At 41.6% G+C, this 17,618-nt stretch overlaps 1 protein-coding gene across 3 annotated transcripts in view; it reads right to left on the bottom strand.

Annotated features, from left to right (window-relative positions):
* The window catches only part of RNASEH2B (ribonuclease H2 subunit B), a 43,705-nt gene extending 27,919 nt beyond the window's left edge, over positions 1-15,786 (bottom strand). Inside the window, exons 1-2 of one of the 3 annotated variants that reach the window (XM_037376537.1) lie at positions 15,650-15,786; positions 2,623-2,694 (exon numbers count right to left, since the gene is read on the bottom strand). In XM_037376537.1, the coding sequence (XP_037232434.1) occupies positions 2,623-2,694; positions 15,650-15,713 (136 nt within the window). In that variant the 5' untranslated portion in view covers positions 15,714-15,786. The remainder of the gene's footprint in view (positions 1-2,622; positions 2,695-15,649) is intronic. The other 2 variants (XM_037376536.1, XM_037376538.1) reach the window with 2 other exon arrangements.
* Between the last annotated feature and the right edge of the window lie 1,832 nt (positions 15,787-17,618).

Here is a 17,618-nt window from a genome sequence, read left to right on the forward strand (position 1 = left end):
AAATACCCTCTCCTTTGATCATGTTTGTCTCCAAGATATCAGTCTCTAGGTTAGAAAAACAAAAGTCTCAAACCTCCAAGTGACAATTTGAAATATTTTTTTTTGCGTGTATCAAAATGGATTGTCGATGACTCAGTATGGGTAGACAAACAATGTGAACAAGGAAGCTAAAAGGAGTTGCTTTGAAGTGCCCATCAGAATCTTCATAGTTTGGAAAGGAAAACTTTATTTTAGGCCACCCCATAGCACAGCTCTGCCATTTCACATTAGTTCTGGGTTACAATAAAAGGGTGAGGAATACGTTGCAAGCAGGATTGGCATTTTCCATATCTAAAACAGGAAGTTGCTAGAACTACAGAAAGAGCCCCTGAAATTTGGTCAGCTGAGTCTGCTGGCTGGAGTGGTCCTGTCTTGGGTATCAATGCATCTTCAAGAGACAAGAGCAACTACAACAGGGCATTTCTGCTCAAAACACATAAATTGCAAAGCTGCACTGACTTGCAGACCATGGGCTGGCTCAAAAAAAGTTTCAAATGTAAGCACCTGCAAGCTGATGTCAGCACTGCTGTTCTAAGTTTGCAGAGATCCCTTGGTGCATAGGAAGGTCAGCAAAAATGGCCAGACACACCTCTTCTAAAAAATTACTGATAATGCATTTCCCCCCCTTTATCCAAAAGGCTGACCAGATGTTTAACCTCACCTAAGGATACAGTTTGAGTTCTCTCATGATTTTTTTTTTTTTGAGGGGGAGTGGAGAGTAGATACAAGGGAGAGCAGAGGGTTCAATCACTACCATGTGCTTCTCAGCAAGGGTCTATACCATAGTTTGCTCAGTGCCAGACATCAAACTACTCACAGAAGTGCTCACTGAACAACTTTAGACTCCTACCAGTGACAGCACAAGCCAAATACTATGGTGACCTATGAAATCTTGAGAAAGGGACCATTCCTACTGCCTACCTCCAGCTCCTTAATTTATTTGATTATGTAAAAGGACAGTCACCACAGGTTCCCAACAGTGTCATTAGACAGAAATACTAATGGATGGAGAGAGAACTTAGGCAGCTTTTCTCACAACTTTACCACTTCAATTAGTTGCTTAAGTCTTATGGTACGGTTATTTCCCTTCTTTTAGTTCAGCGCTTTAAAAATGCTTCTTTTTCAGAAGTGGTACTTCTGAATTGCAGGCTGAACCCTAACTTATAGTCTCTGTAAAGGACAGACATTTTGTCCTTTTTGCCTGTCTATAAAAAGGACCATGCATGCTTTTATTTAATAAAGTGGTTAGCATCAATTCTATAGCGTGCTGAGTCCTTCAGTGCATATTTATACAGTATCTGGCATCAACAATTCATCAGTTAGACCCAAACATAAGGAAAATACATTAATAGGGTGTTCTCAGTCCTTCCATTTTCAGACCCTATAGTTATAATAGGCTACATAACTGGAAGTTTATGCAGGTCTATAAATAAGCTCCTGTAAATTCTAAAGGAACACACCCAGGCAATCATTGTGCTTTAGGCTTTCCCCAGAAACCTTTCAGAAGATCTCTGATTCTACAAGGTAAACAGATCTCTTCTTTCACAGAATAAAGCAAATTATATCTATGCTTTTAAAAACAATAAATTAGAAAGCTAATATAATACAACAGGTGGAAAATATCCATGACTATACATTCCCACTGTAAATCTGAGCAATCAAAAAACAGGTATCATGATTAGTAAGTGATTTCACATTCTGTTTCTATTATTTTTAATTCTTTTCCTCTTTCAAGAACAAGTAGGAGTTAGTACATTGTGACATTAAAATGTACCTGAAGACTTTATTTACAAACACGTAAATATGAGCAGTGAATTTCAAAACAAAACCATACAACTTAAATCTACAGAAACCAAAGGAGCTTATGAAAAGAAAAAAAAAAGCATGAAACATGTTTTTCAAACAAAATACATTAACCCTAACAAAGGCTTACTGCAAGTTTCTGTTGCAGTATCTCATATTCCAATTATTACATTACTCATATAATAATAACAAATCGTTGACAAAAAGAACAATCTGATTATAAGAAAGTAACTGTGGGATGGTGGTGTCATGGTATCACCTGCATTTGCTGGTCTTTCCAATGTACTTTGAATTCAAAGTGCCTCATCATGAGAAAAGAGACACCACCACTTTGACAAGGGAAAGAAGAAAAATTAGATTTAAAAATGAAAAGACCCAAAAATCTTGGTAAGTATAACTGAAACACTTCTTCTAGCTCCAACTATTTATTTTATAGCATAAGATGAATGCTATGAAGTCTAAATTTGGATTAAAAAAAGCCCAGGCTCAACACCCAACACTGTAAGCTTCCCAAAACTAATGCACTTAAAAACAGAACTTAAATTACACCTCTTTTTTGTGCTGCCAATATTCCTGATGAATAAACAGTTCAACCAATTAAAATTATAAAAGAAATCCTAAATGTTTGCACAGCATTAACTATCTGGCATCACCAGCAATATCTTTGGCACATAGACTTAAACTATCATCATTATTTCAGCTTGCAAAATATGAATTTTTTGGTGGTGGAGGGAACCAACCAGAACATTAACAGGCTCATGTCACAATTCCAAAACTTGCCTGTGCTTGGATTGCGCAGTTTTGTAAACAAAGGTTCGCTGTCAGGTGTCTTAGGGGGGTCAGTAGCAGCCTCTGTAGAGGGAGAGGAAAAAGTTATGAACTTGTAAATTGAGAAGTATTTCAAGTTTTGTCATGCTTCTCCAAGACATTCGGAATTGGATTGACACTTCTTGAAAACTCACGTATTTTCCACCTAAAAGTTGTAAGTCTCAGCTCAAATTCATCCTACCTGATCAAGGCACCAAAATTATCATTCCAGACTTCCTGGCACTCTCCATCTGCTACAGGAAAGATATGTACCTAGGAATGATTTAGATTCTGAAAACCACTTCGCCCTAGAGAGCCTCAGGCAAGAGATCTCCTAAGTTTGACATTTCAGTTAAGCAAGATGAACTGATATGTCGCCCTGACTAGTCACAAAAGACAATGAGAACGCTTTGGTAAGTTAGGACAAGCACAATGTGGGCATTAAAAAGTTAAAAGTGCAAAAGGTAAAATACTTATGGGAAGAAACAGTGGTCCTCTAAAGCTTTCAGGAAGTCAGATTACGCAGGAATATGCAGCATGATTTGTCTGAGTGGCCATTGTTTTTGTGAAAAATATGCACACTTGTTTATCTCTTATGTATAATCTTGAAAAATAAAGAGTGCATTTAATTCCCCTCCCCAGGAAAAAGAAGTTGAGAGAATACAGCACCTTTGGCTTAAGCCTCTGACAGTTGTTCTCTTTTCTGTGTCCTTAAGCAAAAAAAAGACAAAAAGCAGAGCTACAAAGTACAATTTCTCTGTGAAATTATAAAAAAAAGAAATAAAGGAAACAGTTCCCACAAGGATGCTGAATCAAGTCTGAAAAAAAAACATCTATAAGGATCCCCAGTTAATAATATTCTATCCAAGCTCTCTTTGTAGCGAAAGTCTAACATATTTATGAAAACAACTTCCCACATCTGAGTGAAGAGCAACATGACAGCATCATCTTTCTTAGCTTGCATACTGCCAGTTCTGTCCCAATTCCCTTCATACAGCCATTCATCAGAGGAAGGAAAATTACTAAAGCATTTCACATACACAACCAGTATCCAGACCCCAGAGAATGGACTGACAGGGATCAGGCTGACAATTTAGTTACGGTGCTGCTGAGGAAAGCAGAGAGCAGCAGCAGAAGTGGGCCGCACAGCTATTCACAAAGGCTTGTTGGAAGGAACACAAGTGCCACATCGTCCTTCCCCTTTCAGTAGCATCCAGGAGGTTTGCAGAGTGGGAGATAGCACAGTTCTTTTCTGTGGAAAACAGGGAACTAGGAACCTCAAGCACAACCAAAAATAGCTGTCCTCCACTCTGGCTGAAATCCTATCCCCAACACATTCAGAAAGGACAGGTGGACTTCTCACAGGTTGTTCACTGGCACCTCAGTGGCAAAAAAAGCTCCAAATAACCCTCAACTTTTACATCCACTCCTGCTTATTCAGTTGTGTCACAAACAGAAATTGCCCAGATAAAGACGTAAGCAAGGCTTAAAAAGCAAGTGTGTTTTATGATAGTGTTGGAGGATAATAACTCTCAGAGCTGTTTGGAGAATTTACAGTCATTTTCCTTCCCCGAATTTTTAGCTGAGTCTTCAGGTGGCTTGAAAAACTGCTCAAAAAGTTTCAATGTAAGTTGAGGGGGTTTAATGGAAAAAGTCCATATTTGCTAACCAGACTTGCTTCACATGCGAATACATAAACACACACGGTTGTCAAGCTACATTTGCCCTGGCAAAGGCAAACTTCAAATTTCTAGAGCTGTGTATATTTCAATTCTTGACCACAGTTTAACATTAGGGTATTTTTTGTTACTTTTTAAAACACTACAGTGATTAATGACAGTGAAAGAAACACTGTGTTTACTTTGATGTTTCACATGAACATGTTAAAATATACACACTAAATGTGAGTTTCAAAATTAAAAAAAAAAGCAAAACAAAAAAAATCCCAAAGGAACTTTTAGCACTCAGTTGCTCTGCTTTCTTCTTGCATAGATTTATGAACACTGGGAATGAGTCCAGCTGAGCCCTAAGTTGCATCTTGTATAATGTGAACAATTAAGTAGACAATCCTTCCTAATGTAGCTGTTTTTAATGAAGTTCACATCTTTATTTAGTTGACACGTTCTTTTCCTAACCTTCTAGTAACACACTGAATTTATCTAGCCCTGCTAAGCCTGGGAGACACCTGCACTTAGGGAACGTTCATTGTAGCAAACCCAAGGGATACAGTGTCCCATCTCTTCCTCATCAATCTTCTGCCTTCCCAACACCCCATGCTATCCCAGGCTCAGCAGCCTTTGCTCTGCCCCTTTGTATATGCAACCTGGCCCTGCAGCTGCCTTGGCTCAGCCAATAGCTCACCATGTGAAGAGAAGCACAGCACTGCCCATTTAGTTCTTTGGTCCTCTCCAATTTCTGTGGGATTCATCACCGCACAGAGGACAGCTGTGATCAGACCCCACTGAACAGTCTGAGCTGCAGCCTTCAGTCCCAGTATCTCATGCTGATGGAATCAGAGTATACACGTCACATTCTCCACACAGCTGCCAGAGAAGATGGGACACACACACACACACACACAAGAAGAAGGGAAGGAGTGGGCAAAGGCAAAAGTTGTTTCTCTGAGTTTCTTTTATCTTCAGTTTCCTCAAAATGTAGGCAACACCACACTCCATTTCCAGGGGCATCTGAAGTATATTTTTGTTATAGATTGGTTCTACTAGATGTCAAATTGGCAGTTAAAAAGAGGCAATTGGGCGAATGCCTGCTTGGAAAACTGGATGCAGTATTAACATGGCCTTAACGGCGAAGGCGGCCTTATTTATCTGAATTTAAACACTGTATAACTAGGAAAATGCTGAGCAAGAGAATTTTGAAGTTAGGTGTCCAAAGCTAACTTGTGTGTGTTTTGGCCTTTAGCCAGGAAAGGTAACTGGATTTCTTTAATGTCATTACATTATCAGTCCTTGTATTTGTGCAAGGATCTCCTATAGCTAAATAAATACAGACTTCTTAAAAAACAGTACTGTAGAAATTTTCTAACAAAACTAAGTTAAACTAGTTTCTTTTGTTTTTAGTTTTTAGATTCACATCCACATAAGAAATAATCTTACATAAAATAAGCAGACAAAAGGGATATTACAGGAAGAGGTTTTTTTGCTAAATCCTAAAGGAAAACATCAGGTGATTGCCACTATGCTTACTACAACAGCTTCCATAGCTCAGCCCAGAGAAACTTGTTCATCTACAAGAACAAGTGAGAGATGTAAGAGTTTTCTGACTACTATACTCTCTACCAACTGTCTTGCAGCTGTAAGCTGCAGGTAACACACAGTCAGTACAGGTCAGCTTACTAACAGATGTGCCAGCACAGCATGCTCTTCTCCTGGGACAACATTTACAAGGATACAAAAAACTGATACAAGGCTACAGGACACAAAAAACTGACACAAGGAGGGGCTCAATTAATCCTGTCCCAAGAAGGCATCTCAATTAGCAAGCCACTCTCTAAATTGCCAGGGAAGACAGATGACAGGCACTTCCAGGAGGCAGTTGAACCCACCTAAAGCCTAAACCCACCTGTACCATCCCCTGCAAGTATATGCCTCTGTCTCCATGAAGCTTACAGACACTTCCAGTTACACAGAGTACATCCGGTTGCAGTACTGCTACCGCTATACCAGAGGAGGGAGTTCTGAGGTAAGCACAATGCAAGACAATTAAATGCCAACACTGGACTGGTAAGTATGTCTACTTTGCTTAAGTTATAGTCTACTGTTCATTCACTATTAACAACCAAATCTCACACAAAGTCCACCTAAAAATGTGGGTGATACGTCAGTTGTACTGGAGTCTACAGACAGAACCTCTGAATCTTGAAGCTGAGCGAAAGAGACTATAAAAGTTTAAAGAAAGCTTTCCATTACAGAAAAGGAGAAAAGCCTATCGTATTTCATGGAGGTCAGACATACAACCAGGCAAATTCTATAAAACATACAAACAGAACAAAGTAAAAATGAACCAGCTGTCAAGGGATTTCTGCCAATAATTCTTCCACAATGGATAGATATGAGGCACTAATGAATCTGGCCATTTTAAAAAAAGAAGTGTTAGCTGGTACAGCAACATGTATAAATTGGAAAAGAACATAAAACTCCCACTAAGATCTATGAAACTGTTATGGATGATGCAAGGTCTACTCACCTTTTTTATAAAAAAAAAAAATGCTTACAGAATACTATATATATAAGACTAATATCAAGTTATATGGAATTCCCATGCAAAAAGCTGCCAGCCAGGCAAGCAAAGAGGCTGTAAATATCTGTCAATTGCGTAAGAGGAAAAAACCCTCTGAGAGCACAGATTTCCCTACCACCATCACCCTGCAAAAAAACAGGATTATTTAAAAGTCTGGAAATATAAAGTTAAGATTTCATTTAAAAACAGATATTAAACCATACGTCACCTACACAAGTCTTTTCCATTCCCTTCTTAACTTCTAACCATGCATGAAAGGCGTGTCAGATGGAGACATTATGATGGAGCCCATTAAATGGACATTTTATGGAAGACTTTAAACTATGTAGCCTAAGGGTACAGATATGTTAGATCTAATAATCATTTTATTTATGTTATTTTTAGAATCAGTCAACTCTGAAGTAAATGGTTTTAATTCAGCGCCTGTGTCCTCTGTCCTGCAGCATGCCCTGAAAAAAGTCCAGTGAAAATTAATAAATCTAGTAGTTTGTATCACCCAAACTTCTGACATATTTTATAATTTACAAGGCAATTAACTCTTAATATAAGGAATGCATTCACATACGCACAGGCTGAGGATACAGTTTCATGAATGGTTTCAAATGACCAAAGATCATAGGCCATTCAAAAGTGTAGTCTTGAGGTCCCCACCTCTCCTCCCTCCCTGTTCCACATCTCTGATGCTTTCTTTCCATTTAAACTAGCAATCCCATGGCCACACAGCAAGTCAGCTCATTTCACTGATCCAGCTGAGAAATAACCAGTCACAAAAAAAGTATTAATTTTCAAGCAGATCAGTAAGCTATTCTCACTTACCATATGGTTACATGATCACCGGAACAAAGGGACAGAACCCATGGCAGGAGCAGATGGCACAGAATATAACCTACCCTGTATGTGACACTGGGGTCTTTAACCACTGTAAGCTAACTGGAAAACTACACTGTATGTGACTTTACAGAGGTGAGAACAAGAGATGAGCCACAAGACTACATTGTTGCTTCCTTGGCTCCCAATACTCTCAGGGGGGTACTAAATGGCGCACAGCTCAATTTACTGCTGCAGCCCCTTTTCCAGGTGCTTATAATTAAGGTATGGCTTTGCACTTGCACACACTTGATTTTGTAAAATTTTTTAGTTGTTACTAAAGTTATGTTAACTTGATGCTACTTCACCACCTTACCCTCTCCTTTACCATACACAGTACTAGACTTCTGACATGCCTGTTGTAAAAGATAGAATGGTTTTCAGTTTGGTAATTATAGCATTTATTATTTGGTGACCTAATGAAATAACAATTAATGTGACATAACTTATACCCCTTAAAGTTTTTCTGGCTCCCACTTCACCTGCTAATCCTATGATAAAACACAATGGTATCTAAAAATGGCACTGTTTTCTATCCTGAGCAAAACTTCACATGGAAAGGCTACTAGATGGTTTGAGTGGTGTTTTGCTCCAGTACACAGCTTGCAATACAGCTAAATATTAAGACTTCTTCCTGAGAGCATCGCTGTCCTTATGCTGGCACAGTTCACTTCTTACGCCAATAAAACTTTCATGGACTCACTGGCAGCAATGGACAGTACTAATTCATCTGTTACTGAAATCTAGATGCTTGACAGAACATGCAGGGGTTTGAGCTGAATGAAGGAGAGGTCAATCTGGAGAAGTTCAAGAACAGGTTATCACTTGAAAGGATAAAAACTTCAGACTTCCCTTCTCAATATTTATAGGGTCAACACTGGTGCAGCTGTATTACTGGCTGAATCAGCCCTATTCCCATGTGCAGAGAGGCCTAAGTTGGCATAAGTTGGCCTCTTCCAAGCCAGATGGCAGAAAGCAGAAGTAGGAGATGGTGTTACACATTAAAACATCTCTTTTCAGTTATTTTATTTGCTGTGCTTCCTTCTGGCTCCTTAGCTTGCCAGTTATATCTGCTTTATACACAGCTGAGCTCACTATGCCTTTTAAGAGATGACATATAAGGAATCGTGCAAATTACCTGCAGGCAAAAGGCTTTGTTCTGGAGATGCAAATGCCAATTTAGTGGGAGGTTAAGTAAAATATGCCCAGAGAGTGCTAACTTTAAAATAAGCGTATTCACGTTCACCTTATTTAAAAGGTATATAAATATGTGCACATATTTTTATATGACCTTTCTAATGTTTTAAGTCAGCTCTTAAAAAACATACGTACTTGTTTATTGTAAACATTACTTCCAAATTCTTTATCTAAATTATTCTGGAAGTATTAATGTTCAAGTATCCTGCTCAATTCTGACATTCATTACAACTTCTGAACCAAGCTCCCTAACAGCCCAGCAGTGTGGTCTATTTTGCAGCAGATAAATTGAACTGTTTTTCAAAAGCTAAATAAAAGCATGTATCAAAGCATTGTGCAAGGTGTGAGAATGAGAAAAAAAGAAACCCCCAACTTGCCTACTTCAGATGTTAAAGCAAACTACTTCCATGCATTAAGTATACCACAGCTTCTTTTGCTATATCTTCTCTCAATATGACCCAAAATCTTCAAGTCAAATGCTTCCTCTGTTGTTGCACTGAAAGAAAAGTTCCTTAGTTTCATTTGAAAGAATGGAGGATTAAATTAATGTTTGCTGATGTCCTATGGTTTGGCATCACAGTCCATTTATTTCTGCCTCCATCTGACTTTTGGCATACATGAGACTTGTTCAAACAACTTGCCAAGTCTAACGTGAAACTGCTCCTTTTTAAAAAAAATAAGTAATTCCTAAAAATAATAGGATTGTTAAATTTCCTCCCCCCCTTGCAATCCTTCCCATGCTATTCATACAGCAGTTCCCATTAAACAACAACAACAAAGCTAATCAATTTACTGTTTTAGAAAACAACAGACTGAAAAAATGTAGTCAACTAAACTTCTAGTTCAGAAAAATAAAGGTTGAAAATAATTTTCAGCTTGCAGCTAACCCCTACTTCTTTTCCTATTACAGACAAACAGAACAAATTAAATACAGTCTAGAGAAGAGAAGCCTCCAGGGAGACCTTATAGCAGCCTTTCAGTACTTAAAGGGGGCCTACAAGAAAGATGGAGAGGAACTTTTTACAAGGGCATGTAGCAATGGGACAAGGGGTAATGGTTTTAAACTAGAAGAGGGTAGATTCAGGTTAGATATTAGGAAGAAATTCTTCACTGTGAGGGTGACAAGACACTGGCATAGGTTGCCTAGAGTAGCTGTGGATGCCCCATCCCTGGAAGTGTTCAAGGCCAGGCTGGATGGGGCTTTGAGCATCTAGTGGAAGGTGTCTCTGCCCAATGCAGGGGCTTGGCACTAAATGGTCTTTAAGGTCCCTTCAAACCCAAACCATTCTATGATTAACTTCAGGTGTAGAGCGGAACACCTAACTTTGAAAACTGCCTTGAATTTCTGACCTCTTTGCTAAAATCAGTGGATGTAAATAGTTCCAAGTTCTGATATAACACCTATCCCTGAGAAAGTGTACTCAAAAGAGACAGCCCCCTTCACACCCATTCTGTTAAGCAGCTAGTGTGATTTTGGTTGCTATCAGTAAGACCAGTTTGAAGCCATTATGTAATAATGTTTATTTGTTATACACAGCCCAGATCAGATCTGTCACCCACAGTGACTCTGCCGCAGCATTTGAGGTTTTTACAGAGCCCTGCCCTTAGAACCCTGCAATTAAGTTGGGTCTCAGTATTATTTCTGTCTAGAAATTAATTTCTAGATCTTATGATTGTCAGAGAAAACATAAAAAACAGTATTTCCAGGGGCCCAACTCACAAAGCAAGTAGAAATTTCCTATATGCACATGAAAAAAAATAAAATCTCATTGGTTCAGGTAGTAGGGATTTTTAAAAAAACTACATGAATACTCAGTAAACACAGACACAATCTCCTTTACTAAAGCACCTCATTAGCAACTTTTTAGCTGTGGGATAGCCAGGTTTCAATTCTCAGGAGCTACTTTTCCCTTGTACCTGTCTAGTTGCTACAGCTTACAACAGAAAGCCTGTACAGGAAGCTCTGCATTCTCAAGGGTAAAGGAGGGCTCAGCTACATGGGTAATATAATGTTCCTGATTATTCAACCACTATGAGAAAAGCACAATCTGGAAACTCGGCCATCCACCAATGAAGTCTGTGTGGGTCCTTCAGGACTTATTAGTGCTTTGGTATCTTGATTCCTCCAGAACTCCAGATTCAGGAGGTCTTCTTAACCATCGTCAACTACCCTGCACAAAGCAAGTTCAGATCCAGATTTCGAGCCAAGCTAATAAAATCCCCTGGAACGTGGAGCACAGCACAGAAACACCCAAGTGGGCCTGCACAGAGCCAGCTTGGGTCCATCAGGACTTACTAGTTCAGACACTGTCTGAAAGCAGCTGCACTGCAAAGCTGGTTCTGGAAATAGCAGAGATGTGTTAACATGGCACAGTACTTGAACTAATAAACAGTTAGTGCTGAGCTGAGTCTGCTCTAGGCCAAATCTGGTGCCTGTATATGCACGGCATAGTTCATCTGCAACTGGAGAAACTGCCCAAAGAGTTGACTCTATTTCGAGCCCAGCATGCACAGCTCTATCCTTACCCACACACTCAAGTTTTCTGTCCTCATCGTTTCCCTCCCTATGACAAGTGCCTCTGTCTGACTCCTCCTGTTTGTTCATCATTTTCTCTCTTGACTATAAACATCCATTTCTCAAGCTTCCTCTAAATGTCCGTGATAAGGCTGCATAACATACACCAGCAGCTTCCAGCCTTTCAGAAGTGATTAACATGGTTACTGCCCTCTCCTTATCCTACCTTCTCCACCAGACCCACACTTCCTAACTGCTCCCCCTGACTTCTGGCTTTGCCCTTTGTCTTATCCTTGGTATTTTGATCCCTAACACAGGAAAAATTATGTTTATAAAAACAAAACAAAACTACGATTGCACCAGCATATCAAACCATCCTGTCTCCATGTGAAAAAAGTAAGTATCAGCAGAAACACCATCACAAGAGCTCTCACCAGGACAAGGGCAGGCTACCATCTGTAAAGGTAAAATTTGCTACCTGACCTAGAAGTTGCTTACCAGCCAGCCCAGATATGACTGACTGAGGGTCTCCTTTTCAACTCCAACTTGGACTTCCCTTGTGTGACTCTCCCATGCCAAACAGCCTGAGTGTCTTGGTGTGGGAAAGGGCTGGTGAGAGCAAAGATTGTCATCAGGCTGCTCATAAAAACAGAAGGAAAAATAAAAGAAGGAAAGAATGCCATTGGAAAGAATGAGGGTAGGCAAAGACTGATTGAAATGAAGCACAGGGTGACTGGCCTGCTGAACATCACCGCTGCCTCTCAACTCAGGCAACTCTGCTCCCCTTCCCACCTTCACGCACCTCTATAATCCATGCAAAATACCTGCTGAGATATGTGGTTTGTAGCTCTGTACCTCTGTAGTATGATGTATAGACATGAGATGGACATCACCAATCAAAGTTTTACAGTACCAGAAATACAATGATAGAATTAACCACTTGCAAAAGGAAGTGACAAAGTCTGGCCTTCTAGAACGGTTCAAGAGGGCTGGGATAACACACATCATCAGTAAAACAACCAGTCCAACTGCATTACTCCTCCAGCCATAATCATGCCTTCAACAAAGAACATGGGCAGTTTCACCTGACCAAGGAGATTTCTTGTTTCTGAGCTGTTTCCAGAACACTGAAATCAGTATCAAAATTAAGAAAACAGAAACAAAATCGAAACTTATCTCCTTGGTCATCAAACATGCTCTGAACATCAGAGCAGCAATTTATTGCCTATGCATCAGAACATAGTGTAGCAATGTGGACTGAAACAAGATTAGTAATAATCTTACAATCTTCAATACTAAAGCAGACAAGCATACTCTGCTCACTTTCTATGGCAATAGAAAATGAAATCTGCCTGCTTTTTAGATGCTGTGTTCCAGATAATCAACCTGATGTTGTTAGTTGCTGATGTCCAAATTGGAAAGAATCTCACCTTTCTCTTACACGTGCTTTTTACAGTTAAGTGTTTCTACATGTCACATAAGCAGCAAAACCAGTCAGAGACCTGTGCAAAACCAGATTCTCAGAACATCATAACAACTATGGAATCAGAGCAACACATGCACCATTTTTCAGAACTCCAGCCATATCTTTGCCTTGTTCTAGAAAGCTACTGTTGAACCTCTAACAGCCCGAATAATTGAAAAATACTGATTCTTAAGAAAGCAAGTTTCAGTTCTCACTGTTTTACTTCTATACTTCTGAAAGACTTATTCTTTTTTTGGCTAAGATATCCAGTCTCTTTGTAGAACTAGTCACCATCAACATGATCTTCCATCCATACAGGCACTTTTAAGATGTCACAAACAAAGTGAGATGAATGGCACATATGCAAGTGAGATGCTATTAGGTTGTGTAGGATAGTATACATTGTTAACCTCACAAGCTATTCTAGGAGGCAGGCTAGCTAGGTGGTTAGTTCAAACTAACTTAAGCACTTGAAACCAGACCTTAGAAAGCGCCTTTATTACAAGAAAAGTTTTGGAGCTTCTTGCATCACATTAAAACACCTTGCCCCATCCTCTCCCTATGCACAGGATAATGGCTACAGATAGCTACAGTAGCCATACAATGGCTACAAGAAGATAAATAAGCTATTTACACCTAGAAGGTGTTGGTAGATTTATTAACAGATGGTATTAAACTCTCATCCAGAAGCAGATCCTGTAACTATTTACACCAGTCATTTTTATGCATGCATGTAGCATAATGCCATGCGGGTGTTATGAAGATATGGATTGCCATGAGACCAAAATTTAACACAAAGCAGCAGCATTTTTTTGTCATAAATCCAACTGCATCTGTCTTTGTTTCTAAAAGCAATCAGGTATTCCTACTACAAATTCTGCTAAATGGCCAGTGAAGAATTTCTGAGATCCATTCAACAAACCAGTTAAGAAATGTGAAAAGTGATGTTAACTTTAAAAATCTCTTTTCTGGAAAAAAAAAAAAAAAAGTTAAAACCAAACCAAAAGCATTATTTTTCAGCAGTTCTATTCATATAATTGGCAAGTCTCATCAGTTGTGAAGTTCTGAAATTATCAGCCAGACTTTTTTTAAAATCACTATGTGCTCTGAGGTTCTACTAAGGCTTTAATAAACTTTCTTACAGATCTGGAGTACTATATAAATTTTTTCAGAGCTGTGCTGGCATAATTGGTAATACAAACTGTCTGGCTTCATGAAAGTTACAAGCTCTGGCTCCAGTCCTGCAAACGCTTACTGAAGAATTTAACTTACTGCACAGAACTGACTACTCATGCATAAGTTAAGCATATTTGTAAATATTTGCACAGTATGGACATCTGTTGGCATAGCCAGTCATCTGATACAAGATGCAGCTTTAAATCCTAGTCTGTAAAGAGTCAATATTAAAAAAAAAACCAAAAAACTCCTCACTTAGAAATTCCTTTCTAAGGCATCAAGCATGTCAGATACCAAAAGGTAGAATCAAAAAGGTAGAACCAGAGGAAGAGAGGAATCAGTGAAATCATAACAGTTGGTTCTGTTTCTCATGTAACTACAGAAGCCTGGTCTCTTACAGATGCACGTGTGACTGAGCTCTTGCCTTGTTTTCAACCTTTGCTGGACTAAGCTCTTGCTATACCCTTCCTTCAGCAGTCCCACTTACAGCACTTCTCACATCATCACAGTCATTTTCACAAAGCTCATAAAATTACTCCAAAGAGCTCCTCCTTTTTATCAGGTTTAGTCGAAGTTAATGCTCTAAAGTTTTGGGTGGGGTAAGAAACAGGCACAGTACAAAGCTGACCCACAGATAATTGTGGAAGCTGCATTTCCTTAAGCAATTAAAAAGCACTTACAAGACACCTCCTTCCTCTTGTTGTCCTGGAGCATCCTGTTTTGCTCACTCTAACACAAAACCCTTTTGTGATCTGTGAATTTAAAATTTTAAAACCTGATAGTAGCTGGAAATAAAAGGGGGAAAGGCATCTTCACATTTATTCAGCACGAAGTGAGAGAAACTAAGCCTATAGAGTGTTTAAGGCCTTGTGTATATGGCACTTGCAGAGCTGCGCACATGGAGGTCTGCTTCTTCAACCTATTGAGAGGAAGAGCCGAAGACATTTCACTGCAGCTTCGGACTTACGGCTTCCAAGGAGTTTGTTTTAAAGCTGAGGCTTAGGGCACTAAACTGTTTCCTTCAAAAAACACAGGAATGGACTCTGGGAATGGAGGCAAGGTGGGCTGCCAGCAGCAGAGAGGCAACGGTGAGGCTCTATCTGGGACCTTGGTGACAAGACCTCTCTCTTCTACAGCTCCTCTCCCCAGGCCTCAACACGCTGTTTGCAAACCAGAGGCGAGCTTACCTTTGGAAAAACCTAATGACACACAAAAATGAAACGCAGAGATGCAGTGAGGCAAACAGGACCTTGGAGAGGAGAACACGGGTACTCTGCAGGGCCTTGTGTAAAGGCTGTGTCTCAAACCGTCCTTACCACACCAGGCCTGGGGCTGGCTGCACACAGCAGCCCAGAGACCTGCTCCGTCCGATGGAGAAAGGCACCCGCCTCCTGCCCGAGCGACGGCCCAGCCCCGCCGCGATGCGGGCAGGCACCGCCAGGGCCAGTCAGCGGGGCGCGGTGGAGAACCAGCGGTCGGCGCTGCGGCAGAACCTGTCCCACCTCGGAGCCCCGCTGGGTTACCTGGTGCAATGAGCACCCACTGGCCAGGGTGCGCGTCCCCGGGACGCTGCTTCGCGCCGCCCATGCTCCGTACAGCCCGGCCGCCGCCCGCGCTCCCGCCGCCGCTCCCGCCGCCACCGCAACATGGCGGCCGGGGCGTGGCCGCACAGCAGGGCAGGAGAGGCGGGAAGAGGCGCCGCGCCCTATTGCCCGCCCGGCGGCCGCGCGCTCCTCAGCCCCGTGCGTGGCGGCAGGACGGCTCCACTCCGCGGGCGGCAGGGGGGGAGCGGGCGGCCCCTGGGCACTGAGGTGGCTAGAGCTGCGCTGCCGCTTCCCCTCTTCCCCCCCTCCCTGGGGAGAGAATGGTACAAGCCATTGCGGGCGGGACAGAGCGTGGCAAAGCCTCCCCTCTCCCCACGTCCTGTCAGATGCAGCTCTGCGGGCAGTTGGCCGTGTGGGAGGCGGGCAGCGCTACGGAGCCCCTCTCCCTGCTCTTGGCCCAGGAGCGGACAGGCTGTAGCGCTGCTTTCCCGTACATGCCTCCCCCCTCGTACCCTGAGGGCTGGCAGGCAACGTCTTCCTTTTCACCCAGTCCCGCCGCAGGCTGGGAGGTGATCGTTTTGTAGCGGTCTGTGGCAGACGCTGGGGCGGCCGTAGCTGAGCAGCGTCCGCCCCTGCCCCATCGCCGCCAGCCCCTGGCAGGAGGCAGCAGCACGGCCGAAAGCTTTGTCCTGAGGGGGGCACAGCTTCGATTAGGTGTGATGAGTTTGGACCTGTAAACAGAAATGCAGGGCCACGGCGGTGATTAGCGGATTTGAACATCCGACCTGAGGAAAGGCCAAAAGCTGGGGCTGTTCAGCTGGGAGAAAGGCAGGCTCGGGGTGGGGATCTTAATCCATGTACATAAACAAATACCTCACAAAGGCAGTAACGAGGATGGAGCCAGGCTTTTCTCAATGGTGCCAACTGGCTCGAGGCAAAGAGCACAAACTTGAAATGTAGGAAATTCAATTTAAACATAAGTAAAAATGCCTTGAGTGTGCAGGTGGTTGAACACTGGAGCAGGTTGTCCTGAATGACTGCAGAGTCTCCATCCGTGGAGATGTTAAAAACCTGACTGGATGTTGCCCTGAGCACCTGCTGTAGCTGGCCCAGCCCTGAGCAGGGACTAGACCCTCGCCAGAGGTGCCTGCCAGCTTCTGCTGTGCTGTGGAGCTTTGGTTCTCCAATGCTGGGCATGGGCAGAACCAGAGTTCTCATAAGAGTCATCCTCCCTGGTGTATAATATGATCCTGTTAAATAGGGCCTATACCTCCAGGTCACACCAAGGAGCTATAGTCGCAAAATAAGATCCATGCTTATGCAATTTTCATTCACATGTACATATGTACATAAACTCAGCTTCACCAACACAAGGATGGGTTGATGGCCACCATCCCAGAGATTTAGGAGGCAAAAATTATATATTATCAAAAGTATTAAAGAACACATATCGACTGTAAATCTCAGAGATTTGAAACAAATATTAAAAACATATTAATATCTATGCCCCAAACCAGAGCACAACTAACCAAGGCCAACATATGCAAAACAGCTGAGTTGATATAAGGCTGAAAAAATAGTTTCCTGAAGTCTGAGCATATACATTCGTAATTCTGAGATTACATTAATCTAAATTTATTTTAATTTTCCTGATTTTTTTCCTCTTCTTGAAGTAGGGCAAGATCTAACTGCCAAAGACCACACCACACCATGTGTTTTGAAGAAGTCCCCACTGAAATCACTTGCTTTCAAAGCGATTGCAACTTGCCACAGCATATGCCTGGATTGCAACATTCACTGATGGGTCTTGTAAACCCCCCCTCAAGATTTGTGTTAGTGAAGAGAGAAAGAGGCTCCTGACCCACTGTAATTTGTGCAAGGGCACTGGAAGAGCAGAACAGAGCTGGTTGCTGTGTTTGAAACCTTCTTAGAAGGTAAGCCTTCCATA

The sequence above is a fragment of the Falco rusticolus genome, chromosome 2, assembly GCF_015220075.1.
Source record: "Falco rusticolus isolate bFalRus1 chromosome 2, bFalRus1.pri, whole genome shotgun sequence".
NCBI lineage: Eukaryota > Metazoa > Chordata > Aves > Falconiformes > Falconidae > Falco > Falco rusticolus.